The 25,186-nt window shown below is 45.1% G+C and overlaps 1 protein-coding gene across 1 annotated transcript in view; it reads right to left on the bottom strand.

Annotated features, from left to right (window-relative positions):
- Positions 1 to 25,186, bottom strand: part of ttn.2 (titin, tandem duplicate 2) — a 224,101-nt gene that overhangs the window by 171,256 nt on the left and 27,659 nt on the right. Inside the window, exons 33-42 of the mRNA XM_084022030.1 lie at positions 24,694 to 24,978; positions 24,058 to 24,183; positions 22,575 to 22,763; positions 21,997 to 22,377; positions 19,236 to 19,286; positions 2,099 to 2,377; positions 1,271 to 1,834; positions 788 to 1,069; positions 422 to 703; positions 58 to 339 (exon numbers count right to left, since the gene is read on the bottom strand). Of these exons, the coding sequence (XP_083878156.1) occupies positions 58 to 339; positions 422 to 703; positions 788 to 1,069; positions 1,271 to 1,834; positions 2,099 to 2,377; positions 19,236 to 19,286; positions 21,997 to 22,377; positions 22,575 to 22,763; positions 24,058 to 24,183; positions 24,694 to 24,978 (2,721 nt within the window). The remainder of the gene's footprint in view (positions 1 to 57; positions 340 to 421; positions 704 to 787; positions 1,070 to 1,270; positions 1,835 to 2,098; positions 2,378 to 19,235; positions 19,287 to 21,996; positions 22,378 to 22,574; positions 22,764 to 24,057; positions 24,184 to 24,693; positions 24,979 to 25,186) is intronic.

Raw genomic sequence — 25,186 nt, 5'->3', positions numbered from 1 at the left:
TAAGATACAAGAGTTTCAACACAAGAGTAGATACACCAAATATCATCAAAGACTGACCTTGCACAGTCAAAGTAGCTTCACATTTTTGTTGGCCAGCCTCATTCTCAGCTTGGCACAAATACTTGCCACCATGGCTAATGGCCACTGTTGTTATCGACAAGCTAGCAACATTGTTCTCGAACACCATCTTGATGTTTGGATCATCATCTCTCAGTATTTCACAGTCTTTCATCCATTTAACAGAGATGGGAGCTGAACCCTTAATGGTTCCCTGGAGTTTGACCGTATTTCCCAACACTGCTGTAGCAGTCTCAACCCGTTTTGAGAACATTGGTGGCTCTACAAAAACAGTTCAAGAGTTATTAACTGAGTGTGAAGCACCAGATTAAACCACAGTTCTGTTCAACTCTGGTTTACCAACCTTTAAGTTTAGCTACGGCCTTTGTGATGACTTTCCCCACATCGTTGGATATGACACACTGAAAATCTCCAACATCTGCACTTTCAAAGGTCTGAATCTCCAGCCTTGACAAGGTATCTTGGATGATTATTCTATATTTCTGATCACTGGAGGTCACTGCTTTCTTATTTTTCAACCAGCTGACTTCAAAAGGAGCTGTTCCTGTGATCTCACATTCCAGCTGTGTCGCTGCTCCCTTCACCGCCTCTATTGTCTGCAGCTCTTTTCTAATGGACGGTGGCTCTGGGTGTCAAAAAGGTAAGCATGCAGTTAATACCAAATGTTTCCTGAACAGTGAGTGTAACGTAAATGCAAGAAGTGACAAACCTTTAACAACTATAAGGGTGCTACAGCTCTCGCTGCCGGCATTATTTGACACCTCACAGGTGTAACTCCCACTGTCTGTCACCAGGAGGTTCACTATTTCCAAAGAGGCAACTCCATTCTTGAAAGAGATTTTGTATTTGTCTCCATCACCAAGCTCTCTCTCATTCCAGAACCAGTGGATACGAAGTTCAGGGGATCCTTTTACAGAGCACTGTAAGCGTGTAGTTATACCTTGTTTCCATATAATCTTTGGTTCCATTTTCTTAACAAAGGAAGGGGGTTCTGAAAGCAGTGTTTAGTTCAAAAGATCATTGTCCAAAGACAGACAGAATAAAAGAAAACAACCAAGAAAGAAAAGTGTGATAAAGAAATGACAAGAAGATAGAGCAGCATAGTGTTAGTTTCAGCTGGTAATTGTCAGCAATAATCCACTCAGTCATTGTTTCATCAAAGCAATCGGAAAGATCGTCTCTAAGATCTTACCTTGCACTGTTACCATGCCCTCATAGGATGAGCTCCCAGCCTCATTCGTGGCCGTGCAAACATATTTCCCAGAGTCCTTAACTTTGGACTTGGCTATGTCAACAACAGCCACCTTGTCCTCAAAGGACAGTTTACACTCCATACTCTGGTGGACTTTTTTGCCGTCCCTGGTCCAGGTAACGGTTACACCAGTGTCCTCGTCCACCTGGCACTCCAGCCTCAGTGGGTCATTGACAGCAGCTGACGCTGGCTGAAAGGTCCTAACAAAGCTGGGCTTGGGGATAACCCTGAGCTCTGTGGTAAATGTAGCAGTGCCAACACTGTTGGAGGCCTTGCACAGGTACACTCCCTGGTCAGTCAGCTCAAGACTTTTAATGTGAAGAGAATACTTGTTCTTCTCACATTTCATAACATAGTTCCCTTCAGAGGAAATGGCTATGTTGTCCTTGTGCCAGACAACTTCCATGGGTGAGGATCCAGTGAGGGAGCACTCGAACACAGCTCGTTTGCCCACATATAAAGTCTTTGGGTCTGGTTTTGATACAAATACTGGCGGGTACATTTCTATGGAAAGCAGGTAGAACATACAAATAATTCATCAACATCAAAAATAACCTGCGCAATCTCAACTTTGTGATCGATGGGACTTTAAACATGAGAAATCCTCCACATCATTATATCTTGCCGACATATCATCACTTCCACATTGCACAATAGTGATTCAGGGAAAACACTTTGCAAAATATAATTCTCTCTCTCTCAAACAGATACATTTGTAAAGCAATACTTAAAAAAGAAAAGCAAAAAAAACTCCCACTGGGACCTTACCAGTTACGACGAGTGAGGAGGTGCAGCTGTCGGTGCCATGCTGGTTTGAAGCCTTACAGGTGTAGTCGCTGCTGTCAGCTTTGATCGGGTTGAGGAGCTCTAGGGAGGAACCGGCATGGTGGCTGAGGATCCTGTACTTCTCACTCTGTTTGATCTCAATGCCAGACTTGTACCATTTGAAGGTCACACTTGGAGCATCCTCAATTTCACATTCGAACTTGGCGTGACCGCCGATGTTTATCTCCAGAGGTGTGATTTTCTGCCTAAAGACAGGTGGCACTGAGGCACACAGACAAAAATGTACATGTCAGAGAATCTATTCAATTCTTGCCAAAAAAACAACAGGAAAATAAATGGTGGAATGTAAAACAATGGTGGACACAGGAGTGACTGTGGAGGAGAAAAGTAGCAAGAACTTTAGCCCCATGGATTCACAAAAAGGTGATAACATTGCACATGGTTCTCATGGGGCTAGGGTTCAGGCTAAAAGATAAGAAACAAAGAGTTTGTGAAAGATGAAGCATGGTCAAGTTGAAGCCCTGAAAGCATGCAACATTGTGGAAAGAATGGACCTAAAGGAATGAGACAGACCATGAGTTTAAAACATAGGAACCTGCTGACACAGACATGCCAAGGTGACCATGGAGAGACTTTAGCTGTATCCCAATTCAGCGAACAGCCTTTTGATGTTCATCTGAGGACTGAATGCTTCCTAGCAGCTGAGACAAGATGGTCCCATTTCAAAGACTCCTTCAAATGCAGCCCAGAAATGTGGCCTTATTTTCTGATTGGGAGGATCCAACTGATGGATCCTTGATGACAGGATTTTAACCAACATGGCGTCTACGAGGATCAGCAGCAGAATAAATTCTCTTGGCCTAAAATATATCATGTAGCATCTCTTCCATTAGAATATGAAATGAAAAGAATCAAATATGATCTTTGACTCCATTTTGATCAGATAATGCTGTTACCTCTTATATGCTCTTTACGAGATGGGAGCAACAACAGCTGGTTCACAGCTCATGTAGACTATGAAGGCTGCATCCTTCGCCAAATTGGGACACAGCTCATGAAGGTTACCCGAAGGCCAGGATCATGACAACCATTATAGCAAGATGCTGATCTACTACAAGCTAAACTTGCATGGCTGTGGCAGTCCTGGTCTTTAGGTAATATTTAACCACAGAACGATGTGGAACAAAAAGTGACATGGTGAGTTAGTACCATCCAGTGCGCAGGGTGTTCATGCTGAGCTATGAAATGAACCAAGTCTTTAATTAACCAAATTGACGTGAACGATTAGTCATTCTCAGAGGAAGTGAATGAATGAATGATATATATCCTGTTGTCAAACCTCTTGCGACCACAGTGAGTCTTGAAGATGTTGTAGTCCTGCCAGCTTCATTCTCAGCCTCACAAACATATTCTCCTTGATGCCTCTCCTTGACAACTTTGTTGATAACCAATGTGTATGTGTCGTGGTCTTTGGAACACTTGAACTCTTTGCCAGATTTCACCAATTTTCCATCAAAAAACCAGTTTACCTTTAAGACGTTCTTAATAGTGGTGCAAAAAATTACATTACTGTCTTCATTGATGGACAAGTCTAAGAGGGAGGTTACTATTACAGGGTATTCTCTCTGTTCTGGTCTGGATACTGTGACCTTCTCTTTAAAGATCTCCTCCCTGTGCTCCTTCTGAATGCTGCCATCCACCTGCTGTTCAGTGGGGAAGGTGGTGAGAGGCAGGGTGCTGGTAACAATAGAGGCTCCTACATCTTTCTCTCTGGTTTTCAATGTTACTGACCTCACTTCCTGCCTTGATACCTGCACTGACTGCTCAAAAGACATGTGAGACTCAGAAAGTTTGATCTGGGATGAGATGGACTGCTCCATCTTAGTGGCCTGAGATTCCTGTACCACAACCTGTTGCTCAGCTACAGCACATTCAACTGCCATTTTAGACTCTGTCTTTAGTGCAGCAGCCTGAGATGTAACAGCAGTGAAATCCACTGCGCTCTCTGCCGCACTCACAGTCTCTACAATGGATGACAGCATTTGCTTAGAGCTGGCCGAGGTGACCTGCGCCCTTTGAGGTTTGTCGAGCTGCATCATGCCGGGCTGTTCTGAGGTAAGAATGTGGCCTTCCTGGTACACAATGGAGTGGAAAGCTGCCTGGAGTTCAGTCCTGAGGTCAGCTGTCTGAGGGTATTTACCCTCAAAGGCCAGAGTGATCTCCATGGGGGAACCTGTTGTTGTGATCAGGTACGTAAACAAAGCCCGCTTGGGCTCCTTTTGAACCTTGACTTCCTGTACTTCTACAGCCTGTAACCGTCCTACGACGTCAGCCAGTAACACTGACTGGTCGCTGGCCACGGCAGACTGAAGAGCATCTCTGAGCTGATGCCGTATATTCAGACTGAATGGTTTAGGGATCTGAATCACAAACATCATCTCTTTGGGAAGAGGTGTGCTGTCTTTGGATTCTGATACCATGAGGGCCAATTTTGGCTGTGTGGTGACTAGGACTTTAGTGGACACAGACTTGGTGATCTCCTGAGAGAGCTCTCCAGTCAGCACTTGCTTCTCGTCCATCACTATTGACTGCCTGACTGACTGGCCCTCCTGGATCTGAACAGCAAAGTCCTGTTCTGCTGCCTCTAGAAGGACACTACTCTCAGTGGAGAACTCCTTCTCCTCAATCTGGATTGGCTTGGTGGGAAGTTTTGGCTCTATAGCCATCTTGCAGATGAATTTATCCAGAGCTGTAAGACTCTCAGTGTGACCCTCCTCCAAGGCCTGACTGTCTACCACACTGGTGACATGCATCACATTTAGGCGATCCTCCTTCTGCACCAAAGCTCTCTGTTGCTTGGCATCAGAGGTAACTGGCGTCTCCTTTGGCAGCTGCAAGGGCTGGAAGGAGAGCTGGAGGATGTTTTGAGGCCTGGGCTCTGTTAGAAGCTGAGACTGAATACCAGTCACAGATAAATCCAGCTCCGTGTGATAATCTGCCGTGAGCTTGCTTCTCTCTTCCGAGGTTGCTGCATGACTCCTGGTCTTTTCTTGTTTCTGCACCGCCACCTGCTGGTCAAGCTTCTCAATTGTGAGAATACCCTCTTTGTGTAGCGCCTCCACAGGTTGGGATGACTGGAGGTGCAGCAGTATAGGGGCCTCCTTCTGGGGCTGGATGGTCAGGGTGCTTGCCTTGGCCTCAAACTCTGACGTGTCCTCATAGACTGCTGTCTTCTGCTCATCCTGGCTGACGGTGTGAAGCAGAGTGGGACTTTTCCTGGCTCCTGCTTGCTCTAGTGCTGGTTTCTCACAGATGAAGCTCTTCTCAGATGGAAGGAGGTCCTGGTCTGTGATAACCTGCAGGTGCAACAACTGCTCCCCTTCTACCTGTGACTGGATGGACATGGCACTGTCCAGACTTGGGAGCAGCTGAGTGGGTTCAGCCTGCAGCATTTGCTTCTCTTCAGCAGTTAGAGCTACCTTCATCATTCTGTCCTTACAGAGATGGGCTGTCTCCTCAGTGGGCCTCTGCATGGAGAACTTACTATCCATGGAAAGAGTATGTTTAGACTCGCTGACTGAGGCCAGGATAGGTCGGTGTTGTTCTTTCCCTACAGAAGACTTGACAGCACAGTCTGCTGTTGCCAGTTCAGTTGTGTGGCCCTCTGCAAGCACCTGTTTCTCTGCAGACTGGGCTGAGTATAAAATCTTAACCCCCTCTTTAACCTTATAACCTTTTTCCTCCTGTGGTTTGGGGATAACCTGAGACTCCTCTTTTAGCATGGGCAGTATTGACTCAACTTGATGCCCACTGACTAGATGTTTATGTTCTGAAGTGGGCCTGACATTAGCAGACTTCCTGTCAGCCAGATCCCCTGTGCCAACAGTAGAAAGAGGGGTGAGCTCCTCAGCAATAGCTGACATCACCATCAACCTCTTTTCTTTAGCGGCCTGAAGCTCAATGAGTTCAGGGCTTTGAATGCGATCACAGTGCTGCTCTGTGAGGTCCTGACTCTCTTCAACAGATGACGTAAATGCAGCGGTATGAAGCTGTTTCACAGGAACAGCTGAGACTTGAGGTGGGTGAGTGGGAACCACAGACACCCTCTCCTCCATCTCATGAGACTGAAGTACTGCCGCCTGGTGGGTCAGCTGCTCGCAATGAATCGTGGCAGCAGAGATTTCTAGTTCTCTAAGGGAGCCCACCTGCTCACTGGGAATTATCTGGCGGTCTTCAGTGCCGATGGTGTAGACCATCTGATCTGACCTGGCTCTGTCCTGGCCTGGGAGGCTGACCTGGTACAAGCGAGACTCTGTTGCTTGCTCCGTCATTGACACCTTATAGCTTTTCTTCTGAACCAGCTGCTCCAGTTTGTGAGAAACAGAGACCGATTCTCTGAAAACAACAAGTTCTGCACTACTAGATGCCTCTCCAAACTGGTTGGATGCCTTACACGTATACAGCCCACTGTCTTCCTGTTTTATGCTCTTAATATTGACGATGCCAGATCCATCTGAGTTATCTGTAACAATACAGTTTCTACTTTGCTGGATCTGGAAAGCCCCCTTGAACCATTTCACCTCAGGGATTGGATCACCACTGGTTTTGTAATTAAAAGAAACCTTGTCTCCTTCCGAGCACCTCACAGGTTGGATCTGAATGGTGAAAGTCGGAGGTTGACCTGTGACCTTAAACATCTTCTCAACCCATTTCTCTGCCTGGCTAACATCAGGCTTCTTCACCTTGAGGTTTGTGGTGCATGTTGTCTGACCAAATCTGTTGGTGGCGGTGCAGGAGTACTCGCCCTCATACTCTGTTGTGACCTGGGTGATTACTAATGAGTACTCCTCCTTCTCCTCTATTAGCTTGTAAATGGAGGAACTCTTGATCACTTTTCCGCTGTGAAACCATTGGACAGTAGGCTTTGGAAGGCCGGACACTTTGACAGTAAACCTGGCTGTGTCGCCAGCAGTTACAACTGCTGGGGCTAGCTGGCTAAGGAAAACTGGCTTTTCTTTTTTCTTCTCTAAAGAGGAAGAGTAACGTTTGGACTCTGGCTTGAGTTCAAGTGTTTTAGTTTTCTGTGGTAACTGGACACCAGTGTAGAAGGTTTCCTCTTGTTCTTCCGTGGTGGTGATGGTGGTGCTACAACGCTCTGTTAGGAAATATTGAGCAAGACTGATAACAATATCCACAACACAAACAATATAATACTAACATTTAATTAAAAATATTAGGATTGTCCATGACCACAGAAACTCTTAGTCAACTAAAAGTCATTGATCAATATGAACTGTTAGTGTACAAAGATCCCAAATTTCTTAATTAAGAAAAGGCAGCCCTACTACATACGTACGTATACATATGTATAGATATACACTATATACTCACTCATATTTAAATGTGTGTATATACTCACATTTATATATGAGTGAGTACACACAAACACACACGTCAGAATCAGTTTATGTTTTGATACTGGGATAGTTTTTGACACCTGCATTTTGGCTGTAAATTTGTGTGTTGGCAAATGGACATTGTAACTTGTTTGAAAAACACCATCAGACTCTAATTTTAAATCATCAAAGGTTTTAATATATAAACTCCAAGACAAACCTGGCGTCTGTACAATATTGACCATGAACTTCTTCCTCAATGCCAGATTGTCTTTAATTTCATTATTTTATTGGTAAATACAACTCATACACTCCGAAATTACACATATTTACAAGACATCAACACATATTAAACATTTTAAAAGGTTTCACAGTATTATCAATTTTTAAAATGTTTACTCCTCTAATTACGAGTTTGCTTGATGAAAAAAATACGGCAACACAATTTTAAAATCACAAACGCAACAATGAAGTGAATCATTTCAAGTGAGCATTATGACAGTATATTCTTGATAGTTTCCAGATTGACTTTGATACGATGACTGCTTGACTTTTTCATTCCAGAATTATTTTTAATTTTAGTAAATTTTGCACAAAACCCAGGTTACTTTAGGCATATATATGTCACGTGTTTGTTTTCTTTAGTTTTTACTTGCATGTATCTTGCATTTCACTGCTAAAGATATGCTACTTTAGAACTATTGCTTTCTGTCACCATGCTGGCATTATGAATTAAACTTATTTTTAAAAATGTGTCCTGATTTACTGATAACATTCCCAGCACTGATAATTATTTGTGATACATGAACTTAATTAAATTCTCTTCTTATATGGATAATTAAATATATTTTTCGCACAAACACATTCTAATAAATTGAACAAAGAAAATATCTAAAATTGTCAATTATCTATAAAAGCGTTGTGTATATGGGACGTTTGCTTCACACACACGCACACACTCCTAATATTACTATTTGTAGTTTTTATTTCCTGTATTGTAAACTGATGTTTACAGCATGATGATAAAAACTGACGGGTAACATTTTTCTTTGAGCTGCTCGACTTTCAATAAAACACAACATTGTAGTTTATCATCAGTAAGCTGTAAAGACAGTGCTTCATGATGTCATCATTAATGTTAAAGCAGCTCACATTTAAAGTTTTACCCGACAACAAAACAAACAAACAAGATTTCCCCACCAAAAATTTAAATAAAACAATTGTTTGCACAAAAACACAAAGTAAACCGCATTTTTTCTTACAAGTTAAGCATTTTAAAATCAACATTTACACACTGTTTGTTGCGCAAAGATTATTTAAACTAAATTGCTTAAACAACGTTAGATCCTGATCACATAAGACAAAGTACGTTGAACAAAATACTTGATGATCCCATTCTAGTTCATCCTAATTAAAAACCATTAATAACATCCTTTCACAGGGTTCCCACTCTAAAGGGGCACACCAAATGCAAAACGAATTATTCACGCAAGGTCATTACATATAAAGTCAATGCAAAGATGTGACTTGTTGAATTAGCGACAAGGGACATGACTGAGGAAAATTTGCATGTGACGCTCTGAGGCGAAGCCAATCAGCGTTGAGATTCTCCTTGTGCCGTCACTCGTCAGTGAATCAGAAATGGAGACCAAACATATCGTAGCGGTCTGTGGTCTCCCAGAGCTCTACAATAGTATCTAACATTTCATACAGAGACCGTACGAAACTTTATGGAGCCGCTTCAGTGTTAGCAAAGCCCAGCTCTGATCAATCCAGAAAACAAGCATTTTAAATCTGAGTTCTAAGTACAAAACGTAAGTTTCTGCTTGAACAGTGCATATGTATGACAAGACTAGGCCTACACGGGCCTTTAACAAACTTCGAGCAAAATAGTTGTTCTTAAATGGGAATTTTTGGAAGTAGCAAATTTGATGTGAGATCCACACCACACCCCTCTCTTACCATTTACAGTGGTTTACATTGTTTTACTGTCTACCGTTTTAGACTAAAATAAGATATATAAACATGACGCATGCTGCAGGAGAAATGCTGAATTATAGGAAAACAATTATTTTGCGGGCAACGTGCTTTTAGCGAAACATCTCACTGTGACAGCCCCTTAAAGTGGTCAAGAATCAGCAACATACACGAAAAAGAACCTGGACAGTAGATGTATCTTTGTGCAACCAGCCCCAGAAACTTCAACCTCTAAAACACCTTGAGCAGCGCAGTAGTTTCAATGCAGCCAGTTGTGTTCCGGATTAAGCATTTATACTCTCCAGCATCACTCTGGATCACATTAGTAATGAGCAGATTGAAATGGCCTGCAGTTTTCTCTTGGATTATACACCTGCTGTCTGTCACACAGACTCCATCTTTGTACCACTCGGCGGTGGGGTTTGGCTTACCACTAACCAGACACTGGAGGATAACTGGGGTCCCTACCGCCGCTGTTACGTTAGTCAACGGGATGACACATTTAGGGGACGTCTCCGTGACCTGGAACTGAAAGCTACACATATCGGAAGACTTCCCTTTGAAATCTATTTTGTCATCTTTTGCTGGTTCAGCAAAAACATCAAAGTTAACACTAACATATTTCTCTCCCTGCTCGCTCATTTCGTTGTCGCTCTTGGCCACCAGCCTGATCGCCCGCTGCGACTCATCTGCTTCTTGCTCAAACTCAAATTCAAGCTCAATTTCTGACACCTGTTCGCTTTCAAACGATGTGTTGCCAACCACCAAATCAAACTTCTGTGGCTGGATTTTGGCGCTTCCGAGAGACACAGCGGTCAACTCCCTGCCTCTGGTCTTCCCTGAAAAAGCTTTGGCGTTTAACACCACCAGAGAGGCCCTACACAGAGTCTCCCCAGCAATGTTAATGGCCCTGCAGGTGTACACACCACTATCTGGTGTTGTGACTTTAAGGACTTTCAGAAAGTGGTTGTCTCCATCAGATGAGTGAAAGTATTTCTTGTTATTGTGAGGAATCTTTTTGTCCCCTTTGAACCACGACACAATAGGAGATGGAATTCCCATGAGTGAGCACTCAAACATGACAGTGGTATCCTCAGGGGTCTCCATGTCACAAATGGGATTGATGAACCTTGGAGGCATCTCAGTGACCTCAAAAGCTATTTTCAAGTCATCGTGCTCCTGGGTGATAAAGTCCACGGCGCCCTCCTCATAAATACTCGGCAACACATCCAAAGATATGATCATGCTCTTGTTGTCGGTTGTGTACTCCGGAATGGTAATAATTTTAACCTGTTTCTCAAATTCTTTCACTTCATTTTCATCCAATTCTACTTCAAGCAGAATCTCCTGAGGGGAAGCAGAACAAGAAGAGTCATCCTCTTCCACATCAAACTCCATCACATGCTGATGGGTGGCAGCAGGCGGGGCAGGCATAAACCTCAGTTCCTGTGATACAACAACCACTAAAGCAACACTTCTGGCTTCCCCAACATAGTTCACAGCCTCACAGATGTATTCTCCCTGGTCAGCTTTTGTGATGTTGTGAATTGTTAGAGAAATGCTATCACTGTCTCTTTCCATTTTAACTCTGTCATCTTCCACCAGCAGGGTTTTGTTGCAGAACCACTTCACCTCAGGGGAAGGTAGGCCAAACACCTCAGCAAAAAAACTGAGTGATTCATTTTCAAACACTCTTTTCTTAATGAGAGGTTTGAGGAAGGCAGGAGGGATTCCCTGCACTTTCTCCTGAAGGGCTGCCAAGCCTAAAGACCCCAATCCCTTGGTAAGGTATTGATTCTCATCCACAAATATCCCAGGGGTTGTTTCAATTCCCTCATCACCAAGAGATGTCATGAACTGAACTGGTGAGAAGAATCTGTCGCTGGAGTCTCCTGTCGAGGGTCGCTTATGTTCTACAGGGGAGAATGGGTATTCCTGAGGGGTCAGAAATCCACCAGGGCTATCAGGACTTTGAGACTGGAGGGACATGTGAGACTTGGGAGTGTGGAAAGACTGTGCAATTGGCTGCGAGATCTCGGTAGATGAGCCTGGGGTGTAGAACCTCTCAGCTACCTCAGCTAACTCTTCACTCACAGTGCTGCCAATCTCTATGGACATCTCAGACTCAGGGGACAGTGGTCTTCCCCAGTCTGTCTGAGGGTTATAATAGTCATACACAGCACCAAAAGTGACCTCCTCTTCCTCCATGGAGCCAACTGCTGCTGCTGCTCCTCCAGCTTCAGCTGCTGAGGCCTTATCCAAACTACTTCTTTCCTGAAAAGATGTGACCAGACTTTGAGGTGCTTCAGCAGTAGCATCCGCAGGAACACCTATTGATTGTACTCTGTGGTCTACTTCAGGCTTTTCAAGAAGCAGTTCAGGTTCTGGCTTCACATGGGCATGAAGCCTCTCATATGCACCCTTGATTTGTGTATGAGACTCAACTGCATCACCAGCCATTTCCTCTGCTACTTCTGTGACGTTGGCCTGGGACTCAGGCAAACTAAGGAAGACACCACTGTCCATAGATGGCTCTGGGACTGATATCAGCTCCTCACCAGCAAGTACCATACCAACAACTTCAGCCTCACCGTGAATCAAGGAAGACCCTATAGCTGCACTTTGTCTCTCAGGTTTAAGAGATTCAGAAATATTTTTAGGCTTAACAAAGTATTCTGCTGGAGCTGAAGTTTGAACAGAGCATGTTAATGCAGGAACCTTTCCAGATTGGAAAGGAATAAAGCTGCTAGATCTGTCAAATGTATGCACAGTATCTGCCTTCACCATTTCCACTACACATGCCTCAATTGGTTGAAACGGAACAGGTTTCTGTGCTTTAGGCCTGACCAGGTGTGGAGACTCCTGAACTGCCTCCACAAACTGTTTAACTCTACCATGGCTTTCTGCTACAACTGCTCCCTCTACAACACCACCAGGTATCACAGAGATCTTTTGGTCTTCCTCCATAGAGAAGGTGGCCCTGGATGTCTTGGAACAGACAGATTTGGGTGCTACAGGAGTTTGAGAAGAAACTGATTTTTCTGAAGCAGGAATAGTTGGAGGGAAATCTGGTCCTACAGGAGAAGCTTTGGGAGAACCTGGATTTCCTGTCGTAGCAGTACCAAATCTATCACCACCATCTCCATGCATGGTGTCAGGAGGGAAATCTGGTCCTACAGAAGAAGCTTTGGGAGAACCTGGATTTCCTGTCGTAGCAGTACCAAATCTATCACCACCATCTCCATGCATGGTGTCAGGTTCAACTACTTGCTCCTCCTGGTTAAGGGATATGGCCACCGCAGGTATAAACTCCTCTGGGAAAAATGTTTTCTTCCTTTGCTCTTCTGGAGAGGGAGATGCCAGTAATCCAACTGGTGAGTCTGACTCAAAAGCTTGTTTAATCTGAGACACTTTTATCATAGCTGCAGAAGCCGGCAGACCACATCCAGATATAGTCGGAGGGTCTCTCGAAACGGCAGCTTTTGATTTTGGGGCTTTGCCCACCGCCAATGGAGCTTGTGAACTCAGGGGTTTGTCTGTTTTCTGAATAATCCCATCTTCAGTGTGAATGATGGCAGCTTTGTGGAATACGACAGGTTTTTGAACATCCTCAGTTACACCAACAGGACACTTCCTCACTCTCCCAGATGGAGTAAAACCACCATCCTCAGAAAACTGCACAGGCTCTGCAACTTGACATGAAATATGAGAGATGCTTGTAACCTCTCCAACATTATTTCTGGCAACACACGTGTACACTCCAGCATCAGAGTATGTAAAACTGTTGATATACAACCTGTACACATTACCATCTACCTCAACTCTGTATTTTCCGGCCATGATTTCAAGACGAATGTTATCACAATACCATGTGACTTCAGGGGCATGTTGACCTGTTATTACACACTCTAATGCAGCAGTGTCATCCTCAGAACAGGTGATATTCTCTAATTCGCTGACCATGTGAGGAGCTTCACCAACCACATCAGAGGAGAAAGTAAATATATGTTTGCCAGTCTGAGACACTCTCTCATTGCTTGGCATATCTGAGGCTTTCTCTGTAAAAGCCTGGAGTTTGTCTTCACTGACTTCCTCTCTCATCTCAGGGAGAGGAGTGGCAGCAGTGATTCGAATTTCTACAGGCGAGGAGCTAAAAGATTCATCTGAGCAGTGGTGTCTGAAGATCACCGCCTGAGGCACCTGTAGTGTTGCCTTTGCTGAATCCATGTAGGTCTCAACTTCTGCTTCAACCACACTCTCCTGGTTTTCTTTCCCTTTGTCTTGCTCCTCTATAACAACCACTTCCTGTGTGGCCCCTGACCTTCTACCTACATTTTTGTCTGAGATTTCAAGAGTGCCAGAGCAGATAGCTTTGCCATGTTTATTGGTTATGACACAGTCGTATGTCCCCTCATGGTCTGTTGTTGGATAAAAGACAGTGAGCATGGATTTGTCAGATTTGCTCATGATGTCATAGTCAGGGTTGTGGGCTAATGGATGGCCATCTTTGAGCCAGGTGACTGTTGGTAGAGGGTCACCCAGGAACTGGCAGGTAAACTCTGATATCTCACCAATTTTTACTTTCACTGAAGATATTTCTTTTACAAATACTGGACGAGAGCCTCCAGCACATGTATCCCCTTCTTTCATCCTCTTCAACTCTTGAGTTTGGTAAATTCCCTCTTTCAAATTTGACACATCTTGGACTCTCCTCTCTTCTTTTGTTATAGGTTCAAGTTCAAGGCTTTCTGAACACATTTCACCACCCTGTTTTGATGTTGGTGAATCGCCAATTCTTTCCTCTTTCCTTACACCTCCAAAATCCTTCTGTTGTCTCCATTGGCAACTCTCTCTGCCAGATCCCATCTCGTCTCTTATCCTTCTCCCCTCTCTTAGCTCTGATTGGAAGCATTGTCTGCTTGATTTATCAACAGTCATTGCAATTTCTCCTCCCAGATTCTCCTGTGGACTATGGCATGGAGAGTGTCTCCTGACAGAGGAAACATCTCTGGAAGAAGCATCTTCATATCCCTCAAATGGCACACTCTCAAGTTGGGTTTGAGAGCACCTCTGAACTGATGAAGCTTCAAGACCCATTCTATCATTTAGAGAAATAGATTTGAAATCGTACACACGTTCCCCCACATGATATGGTAAACTAGCATGTGTAGGGGAATGCCTTGTGATGGATGAAGACTCATGAGGAGTGGTATGTCCAACAGGCAATATTTTTTTTATTGATAAGGCTCCACCAGCAGGAGTTGTATGTGGAGGTGAAAGGTCACTAGGTTGGGTTTTGGGAGAAATGCCACCACAATGGGGTTCACCGTCAAAAGCATGGGACTCAAACAGCAACCCGGAGTTAGACGGTTTGCCTTGATCGTCCAAAGCCCACTCCGACTCCAGTTCAGCCACTTCCTCTTGTTCGACAACATCTTGTTGCCATTTCAGGATGCGCTGAGCCAAGGCTTCCTCCTCGCTTACAAAGTACTCGCTGTCCCTCTGCAACCTTGTCTCACGACCCTCTGTAAGCTGCTCACCCTCGCGAGCACCCTGCTGATCTTGAAACTCAGCAGGAACTGACTCACTTAAAAGGAACTTCTCTTTGGCTGTTTTTCCCGGGGAGGTCTTCTTGCTGTGAATTGCTGTAGGCTGTGGAAATGATTCTGCAACATTTCTTCCAACCTCAGCAGTCCTCTCTGCCTGGATCTGGGAGTAACCCTCCACCCAGTCAGACACTGGCTTCCCCGCTTGCTCCTGTTCCATCAGAACATTTTGTTGCCACTTCATTATCCGCTGAGTCAAGGCCTCCTCTTCACTGACAAACTTCTCACATTCATTCTTCAGCTCAGAGATATTCTCCCGTGACAGCTGGAGCTCACGCTCCTCTATTGTCTTCTCAAACAACATTTTCTCTGCTCTGGCTTTTGTTCTTGGTGTAGACCCGGCTTCCACTGCTGCTGCTCTGGCTTTAAGTCTGGGTGAAGATTTTTGTGCCAGCAAGACTGTTGCCTCAATTTCCATTTGTCCTGGTCTGGTTTTCATTCTGGTCTTTGGCAAGGGGGCAGAGGTGGCTCCCTGTTCTACTGTATCATTTACTTTAGTTGGGGTTGGCATGGTAACATGGTCTACAGTTCCTCTTTTCTCCACCACCTCCTGCGGTTTGTAAATGTGTCCATCAGGCGCCATGTACTGTGTTTCTACCGGCCTGGACAGATCCATTTCAGGTGTCTCCCCTTCTGACATTTGCATATCTTGCTGCCATTTCGTGATCCTTGGGTCAGGTAGTTTTTCGTCAAACTGCATCCGTTCAGCTTCCAGGCTCTTCTCATACTGAGTCCTTAACGACTCCCCAGCATTTTCCTTTTCATACAGATCAACTGCTTCTGGTGTTAAAGCTTTACGAAGGAACCTCGACTCTCCCCCAACTTCTAGGGTTCTAGGTGACAACTCTGCTTCCACTTCTGCTGCTCTTGCTTTTATTCTCTGAGATTTTTGTGCCAGCATGAGTGGTGCCTCACATTCCATTTCTTCTGATTTGGCTTCCATTGTGGCTGACTTTATAAGAAAGTTGGCAGACATTTCCAGTTCTTGTGTGGTGGCTTTTACTTCAGCTGATTTTGGAGATGACACATTCAAACCTTCGGGATCTAACGACCTGGTCTTCATTCTGGGTGATTTATGGAAAGATGAGGGCAAGGCCTCAGTTTCTATGGTTGCCCTTTTCTCCATCACTTCCTGCTGGCGGTAAATGTGCCCCGGGGGCTCCATGTACTGCATCTCTGCAGGAATGGGCAGATCCGTTTCAGGGTAAAATGCCTCCTCATCTGACATCCTACTCCCTTGTTGCCACTTCCTGATCCTCAGGGCAAGGAGTTTTTCCTCACACTGTATGCGCTCTGCTTCCAGGCTTTTCTCATACTGAGCCCTCAAAGAATCCCCATCACATTCCTCTTCATGTGGATCAATGGTTTCTGCTGTTGCCATGCCTTCTGGTGTTACTACTTCACTGAAGAACTTCTCCCCGAGAGACATGGCTGGTTTGGGCCTGGGTGACTCCACCAGAGATACCTCCTCTTGAGAAGGCACAACTCTAACAGATTCCCTTCTTTCAGTGTACTCTGTAATGTTTGAGTATGCTAATGTTTCAGAGTATTGGACTTCAGGGCGACATAGCTTAACTTCAAGTTTTGAAGCCTCCACCTTTTGGTCAGCAACTGCACCATGACATTCACTTATCGTTTGCTTGTATCTAGCATCTTCTCGAGATTCAACGAAACTCTCAATTTTTTTAACCTCTGAATAATCTTCACCTAATTTACTTTCTGTCTCTGGCACCAGTGTTTCGACCAACCCACCTTTCATGACCTGAATGGCCCTAGTTCTGGACTGAGGCTCAAATGAATGCCTCATATGAGGATGAGAGGGCTCCCTGTTTGAGCTTTTACCTTGGAACTCCCTATGACTCTCCCCCAAATCAAAGGGTCGATTGAAATGCCGGACATCAGGCAGAGAGGCAGGTTTGACCCTGAGCTTCTCCACATAATCCGCATAGCTCAACTCACTGGCAACTGATTCAGACTCAAACTCAGATGAGGACATGGTGGAGATGGAAAGCCTCTTCTTCTGTTTGACAGCTTTTTGGAGTGTGACAAGTTTTGTTCTCACCTCATTGTGAAGGCTCTCGGTGTCACTGAATCTCTCGCTGTATCTGTCACTGCATCTGTCACTAAATTTGTCACTGAACCTACCGCCGGTGCGACGGTCACAGTAGATATCACTGTATCTGTCATTAAAGTGCCCAGACCTGTCAAACATGGGGGGAGGGGATGGAGCACGCTCAGATGCAGTCTCCAAACGTTTGGACTCTTTCTCTGCCTCCTTTTCTTTTGCATGGGAACCAGACCTGAAGTATACAGTACGAACCAGAGCGTTCTTAGATTGAGATCTTCCCTGATGAACTTTGGACATCTTGTCAAATGGAGACCCAACACACCTGAGGTCGACCCTAATCTTCCTCTCTTTCCTCTGCTCTGCTATGGTATCTATACGTTCATGCGCTCTGGCAGAGCGTCTAACAAAGCCCAGGAAGTTTGCAGACTTCTCTTCCCTCAGTGACACCAAAAGTGATGCTGTGGACTCAGCAGAACCCTCCATGTTTATCGCCATTACCTTATAACTGCCTGAGTCCTTCTCTTTGATACAATCGATAACCAGACTGGAAGTGTGCAGCTGCATTCTGCTATCAGTGGAGATCCTACGTCTACGCTCATTTGGGATATTTTTATTATTATGAAACCATAGGATAGTCGGCGGAGGACATGCAACCAGTTTACACTTTAACTCCACTGGTTCTCCTTCCAGGACTGATTGGAACTTGATTTTCTTGGTGAAAGAAGGTTTAATGTTCTCCGTCCAGGAGCTGATGGAGGACGTTCTGCTGGAGCAGCGATTGGCCGACACAAGACCGTGATCAAGAAAGTCCTCATTGTCAGAGAAGGCTCCTCTCAGCTGTCGAGTGCTGGTGTTGTGCGGCGTTCCTTCTTTGCCTTCATGATAAAATAGCTCTGCAAACAGAAACAGACAACGGTCAAAACAACACGGCCTCCAGGGGTAAAAAGAGAGAAAAGGATTTAAATTAAAGGAAATATTAAATGCATGCTGGGAGTCACAATGCCATAAGAAATAATTTCACTCACCATATTTGTTCGAATAAACGCAAGACTTGATTCTTTTTATTAGAAACCTGCAGGAAGTTTTGATCCTTCGTCTGTGGAAATTTCTTCAAAACAAATTATTTTATTATCATTTAAAAAACCATAATGTTTCCAAGATGGGTTGCTAACATTCACTTGTTTTACTTTTGGATAATTGCTTTATACTATAATATTCCTTACCTGACTTGCAGACAGGAGAATAAACGCCCTTTCTAATCCTTAAACTTCAGAGGAAATAAATGATGCACAAGTATCAATGAGAAGCAAAGCTCTTCATTTCTTATATTCCAAAATTTAGACTAATGAAGCTGTAAAAGTAGGTGAGAAGGCGTTTATTCGAACTAATATAGTTTACTGGTGTTATTTAGTGCAAACCACAGGAATCACATCCCACTATCTGCAAGCCAGGCTAAGAAATATTTTGCAGGAGGAAGGTATCAGTTCCAGATGCAGTGAACTTCCATATCTTTTAAAGGGCATTTCAAAATAGGAAGCTTTAAAAGATACATATGCTGCACCTTTTCTGGGAATAGATCAGAAGAACCTTCATGCCAAACCAACGAAATTAACTTTTGGATGCAAACCGCAAGTGTCAAAAACTGGTTCAAGCAAGTTTTATCAGTGCTCTCCTGGGGGAAATGATGATTATTATCAGAACAAGAGCAGGTACAATAATACAGACCATAGGAACAGAAAGATCACATGCTACTGTGGAAATCCAACAGTCATTTAAAGGGGCAGTTCAACTTAATCACATATTTACAAACTCTTAAAGCAGTCTGTGGATGCAGGACAGCTATATAACACATGCATCAACACATCTGGTTTCATCTCCACTTTATCAACAGTTTCTTCACTTTAAAACCACCTTCAATAACTCAGAGTTTGGATCAAAGTCACCTGCTGATGGGCTACTTTCGAAGTGAAACAATCAAACAGGAATCTGGTGAACTACCCCATTTCCACTATTCTCGTGAGCAATACAAATATTTGTGATGGACGGTGGTCATAAATGTGACGTGACCTTACCTTTGACTTCCTGCTCAATCTTGGTTTCGATCTGTTCTCTCACACGAGTCACTGTGAAAGAAGGAGGAGACATTAAATCACTGGGAGCACATTGAATTCACATTCATTACCATGAGGAGGAACTGGGTTTACACCTCTCTCAATTTGTCATTTCGAAATCATTTCGAAGTCATTTCCAAACTCAAATCAATTTACTTTCTGAGGGGGGGCTCCGTCAAAGTTCATCAATTAATTAAATTTACATTTAAAACAGTTCAATTTAACAAAAGGATGAACCCATTAAAGTAATTTAAACCAGGTCATATTTAATCAAAATGAAGAATAAAAGTGTATTCTTAAGTGCAAAAGTGATAGTTTGATAGTTCTTTTTGTGACCAGACCAGACTATGTGGAGGAACCAGAGACTGTCTGTGGTCCCCCAGAGGTCTAGATAGTAGCTCACATGAGTCCAGAGACCAGACCAGACTATGTGGAGGAACCAGAGACTGTCTGTGGTCCCCCAGAGGTCTAGATAGTAGCTCACATTAGTCCAGAGACCAGACTATGTGGAGGAACCAGAGACTGTCTGTGGTCCCCCAGAGGTCTAGAAAGTAGCTCACATTAGTCCAGAGACAGACTATGTGGAGGAACCAGAGACTGTCTGTGGTCCCCCAGAGGTCTATTATAGTAGCTCACATTAGTCCAGAGACCAGACCAGACTATGTGGAGGAACCAGAGACTGTCTGTGGTCCCCCAGAGGTCTAGATAGTAGCTCACATTAGTCCAGAGACCAGACTATGTGGAGGAACCAGAGATTGTCTGTGGTCCCCCAGAGGTCTAGATAGTAGCTCACAATAGACCAGAGACCAGACCAGACCAGACCAGACTATGTGGAGGAACCAGAGACTGTCTGTGGTCCCCCAGAGGTCTAGATAGTAGCTCACATGAGTCCAGAGACCAGACCAGACTATGTGGAGGAACCAGAGACTGTCTGTGGTCCCCCAGAGGTCTAGATAGTAGCTCACATTAGTCCAGAGACCAGACTATGTGGAGGAACCAGAGACTGTCTGTGGTCCCCCAGAGGTCTAGAAAGTAGCTCACATTAGTCCAGAGACAGACTATGTGGAGGAACCAGAGACTGTCTGTGGTCCCCCAGAGGTCTATTATAGTAGCTCACATTAGTCCAGAGACCAGACCAGACTATGTGGAGGAACTAGAGACTGTCTGTGGTCCCCCAGAGGTCTAGATAGTAGCTCACATTAGTCCAGAGACCAGACTATGTGGAGGAAACAGAGATTGTCTGTGGTCCCCCAGAGGTCTAGATAGTAGCTCACAATAGACCAGAGACCAGACCAGACTATGTGGAGGAACCAGAGACCGTCTGTGGTCCCCAAGAGGTCTAGATAGTAGCTCACATTAGTCCAGAGACCAGACTATGTGGAGGAAACAGAGACTGTCTGTGGTCCCCCAGAGGTCTAGATAGTAGCTCACATTAGTCCAGAGACCAGACCAGACTATGTGGAGGAACCAGAGACTGTCTGTGGTCCCCCAGAGGTCTAGATAGTAGCCCACATTAGTCCAGAGACCAGACCAGACTATGTGGAGGAACCAGAGACTGTCTGTGGTCCCCCAGAGGTCTAGATAGTAGCTCGCATTAGTCCAGAGACCAGACCAGACTATGTGGAGGAACCAGAGACTGTCTGTGGTCCAAACAACAAGGTCTCTGCTGTATTTATGTCTAGATGACCTTATATGGAGTGTTGATGGAGCAGCTACAATGTTAGCGTAGCCTAGCACCATCAACCAGACTCCATTCAGAAAACCAGCGTTTTAACAGTAGTTATCTTGTGGTCTTGCAGACAGACCTAACAAAGCATGACTCAGCACTTTTTACTGATCACCATCATGATGGAGTTATTTCAGCATCCTTTTCATCTGGTTATTGATATGAAATCACAGATCAATACTTTATTCTGGTTCCTCCAGCTGTGGTGAACCAGCCCACGTGGGTCTTGCTGGATCCAGTGAATCCAGCTTAGTGAAATCCACCGAGCACCTCTGGATGATGTCATGATGATGTCATGAACCCAGACAGGACGGCGACTCAACAGTGGCGTTACTCAACACTAAGGCCAAACACAGCAAATACATTTGAGTCCCTGTAGTCTGTCACACTCTGGATCTTTTAATCTGGACGTTTGTGAGGAAGGACAGTTTGACAACCTAAATCTAAATCAAACAATGCAAACACATCTGGAAGAAACAAAGTGGACAAACAGGTATTAAATAAGACAAAGAAGGGTTTAAGTTTCCTGTAAGATGGAGGTTACACAGGTGGGAGGAGGTGGGAGGAGGAGGTGGGTGGAGGAGGGGGAGGTGGGAGGAGTCATACGATGAGGAGGGATGTCCCGAAGTATTTCAACTGGATCATATAATGTTTCAGGATGGACGTGTTCATGTTCAACATCACATGGCAGGATGTGATGTCACTATAACTATTTAGCTGATTGAAACTCCCATGATCCTCATGACCAATGAACTTGGGATATTTTACTCTGTGTGGGAGGAGCTTCTCTCCAGTGGGAGGAGCCTCTGCCCAATGCATTGACTTTACATGACATTGTGTTGTGTGAAAACGACTTGACGAGTATATGAGTATTTGAAGCACACGGACCGGTTCGGGACATCCCCTGAAGGGTTTTGTCTAGAGACGATGAAGAGGAGGGTAAATTAATCTTGCAGGAAGAGAAGGGTTTATTTGGCTGATAGATCCACATGTTACCTTCTTCTGGGGTTATGGTGAGCGTGGCCGAGCAGGCGTCCTCTCCACCGGCGTTGGTGGCCCTGCAGGTGTACTGACCCGCATGCTCAGAGAACGCATCGACTATGATGAGCACGGCAGCGCTCGCCTCCTCGTCAAAGTGAAACACCACGTTCTTGGTGGGCTGAACCGGTTGCTGGTTGTGGAACCAGCTTATCTCAGGCTTCGGCATGCCAGACACACATGCATGAAAGCGCGCCACCTCCCCGTGTGGCACCATGCAGCTTGTGATTGGCTGGATGAAAACTGGCTTTTGGCCAATGAAAGGTCTCTTTATACTGGTGAGGCTGGTGGAGACATGCCACTGAGACGCAGCAGGACTGGCCACCGTTTGTTTTTGTCCTGAAAGGAAGCATGTTCATTGGGTTCGTGTGCTTTTGTTCCATTTGTAGTCATCTCATCACCACGACTCTGAAATATCACTAAGTTATAGAACCTGTGGCCCGACCACAACTCTGAAATATCACTAAGTTATAGAACCTGTGGCCCTACCACGACTCTGAAATGTATGTTGATATTCTCTCTGCTGACAGACTTACCGTCCAATGAGAGCGTAGCGGAGCAGGAGGCAGTCCCGGCGTTGTTGGTGGCCATGCAGGTGTACTCGCCCTCGTCTTCAGGGTAAACCCTGGAGATCTCCAGCTGGCAGCTGTCGTCAAACTGAGACATCCTGAAGAAGTCAGACTGCTTTATCTCCTTCTCCTTGTGGAACCAGCTGATCTTCACATCTGGAGAGAAGACATGTGTTCAGAGCTGTGTGGTGGATCTCATTCATGCAGATGTGAAGAGGCTCATGTGGATTAACACAACACATATCTGGGAAATCCACTGATTTTTTCAAGTATTTGAAGAAACTGTAGTATTAAATGTGAGTTTGGTGGGTGTGGGTTGTCATCACCAGTGACTTCATCAACTGTCATTTTACGTATACAAACTCATTTTACGGCTGACCACCGAGTCGTCAGCAGCCCTGTTGAAACGAGAACTATTATTTAACTAAATGAATTGCCTATTTGAGGACCGCGTCATGCTTGACATCTCAAGGTTGGCACACGTATCAGGACTGGTGAAAAACGTGATATTCTTGGGGCCTCGTGCTGGGGCGGGGCCAAAATGACTCCGTAGCTTCCCCCGACATGTCTCTAAAATGAATGAAACTTGGTGAACCCAGAAACCAACAGGAAGTTGGCCACTTTGAATTCAATGTGCCTTTTGAAGTCATTTTAATGCTGTATTTGAACTGTTAATCTGATGGACTTCAAATTTGGTCAGGACAACCTAAAGACCTGTGCAGTGAAAAGTTATTAAGCATTTTAGGGCTGGGCGATATGGCCTATTAATAATATTGTGATATTTTAAGGTTGTATAACAATATACAGTATATTGCAATCTTTTTGAATCTCCTCTCAGCACTTTGTAAATATATAATTTAACCTTTTGATGCAAACAATCACATCAGGATCACTCGCAAAAATCCATTCCATTGATCCAGCTCTGTGTTATAGATCTAGCCCACTACTCCACCGACACCTCCTCTGTGCAGGAACCACACCACTATATCCTTGTACAGACATGTGGGAGGCTGTGCTGCTGGTTAGCCAGCAGGTGGAGTAGCTGAACGCTTTGCAGACATTCATTTGCAACCTTTCAGCTGCCGAGAAGCACTCAGACCCTCAAACAGCAACATAAGCAGTGATGATGTTGCACCAACACTCTCAGGCTTCACATTACTAACATTTCATACAGAGACCGAACAAGGCTATGTGGAGAAACCAGAGACTGCTTGCAGCTTTGTTGTTCATATCTTGTTTTGTTTTTGTTTTGTTGGCTTTTATTTTCTGTGAGGCACTTTGTGCTACTTTAAAGTATGAAAAGTGCCATATAAATAAAGTTTGATTTGATTTGATTTAAAAAGAATTCCCTTCATATGGGAGCGATACGCAGCCCGAATCAGGACGATTGAGCAGTGAGCTGAAAGTCAACCGTAGAGATTCAGCTGAAGTGGGAGTGTTCTTTTCTTACCATCTCCTCGGACTCTGCACTGGAAGCGAGCCGGTTCTCCCTCACGGGTGGAGGTGCTGGCGACAGGTGAGACGATGACAGGAGGCGCGACGGTGGCGGCCGAGTCTGGGGAGACCACCTCCGACACTACAACACACACACAAACACACACACACACACACACACACACAGCATCATTACACGCTCTGATGGACCCTCCTGTCTAACCCTCCCGTCTTACCCTGCTGTCTAACCCTCCCATCTAACCCTCCCGTCTCACCCTGCCATCTAACCCTCCCGTCTCACCCTCCTGACTAACCCTCCCGTCTAACCCTGCCGTCTAACCCTCCTGTCTAACCCTCCCGTCTAACCCTCCTGACTAACCCTGCTGTCTAACCCTCCCGTCTTACCCTGCCGTCTAACCCTCCTGTCTAACCCTCCCATCTAACCCTCCCGTCTCACCCTGCCATCTAACCCTCCCGTCTCACCCTGCCATCTAACCCTCCCGTCTCACCCTCCTGTCTAACCCTCCCGTCTAACCCTCCTGTCTAACCCTCCCATCTAACCCTCCCGTCTGACCCTGCCATCTAACCCTCCCGTCTCACCCTCCTGTCTAACCCTCCCGTCTAACCCTCCTGTCTAACCCTCCCATCTCACCTTCCACGTTGAGCGATGCGGTGCTCGTGGCAACGCCGTAGTCATTCTTGGCCTCACAGTTGTAGACGGCGGCGTCCTCAGGGAACACTTCGATCAGCAGCAGCGAGTGCTCGTTGCCGTCGTGGAGGAACTTGCACTTGAAGCCTGAAGACAGAGCCTGGGAGTTTTTGTACCAGGAGACTCGAGGCTGAGGAATGCCGCTCACCTGCACCGAGAAGCGGGCGGGTTTACCGGCCTCCACCGACTGGGGCTCCATGTGGCGGAGGATCTGAGGAGGCTCTGGGACTGAACAAGATAGAAAATTAAAGATTTTGTCAGCCGGAGAGAGTGAACTGTTGTTTCAATGTCTCGCCTCAACACATGAAAAATCATTTGACCATCAGCTGGATCGCAGAGGGACTGGTGGTCTTGTTTTGGATAGGCGGTTCCAGTAGTGCTAGCAGTGAAGCAAAATGGACCAGCAACATCCTGAAGTCCACCTGGGCCTGATTGG

This window comes from Eutrigla gurnardus, assembly GCF_963514095.1.
Source record: "Eutrigla gurnardus genome assembly, chromosome: 12".
NCBI classification, from domain to species: domain Eukaryota; kingdom Metazoa; phylum Chordata; class Actinopteri; order Perciformes; family Triglidae; genus Eutrigla; species Eutrigla gurnardus.
This window is presented reverse-complemented; position numbering and strand designations above follow the sequence as displayed.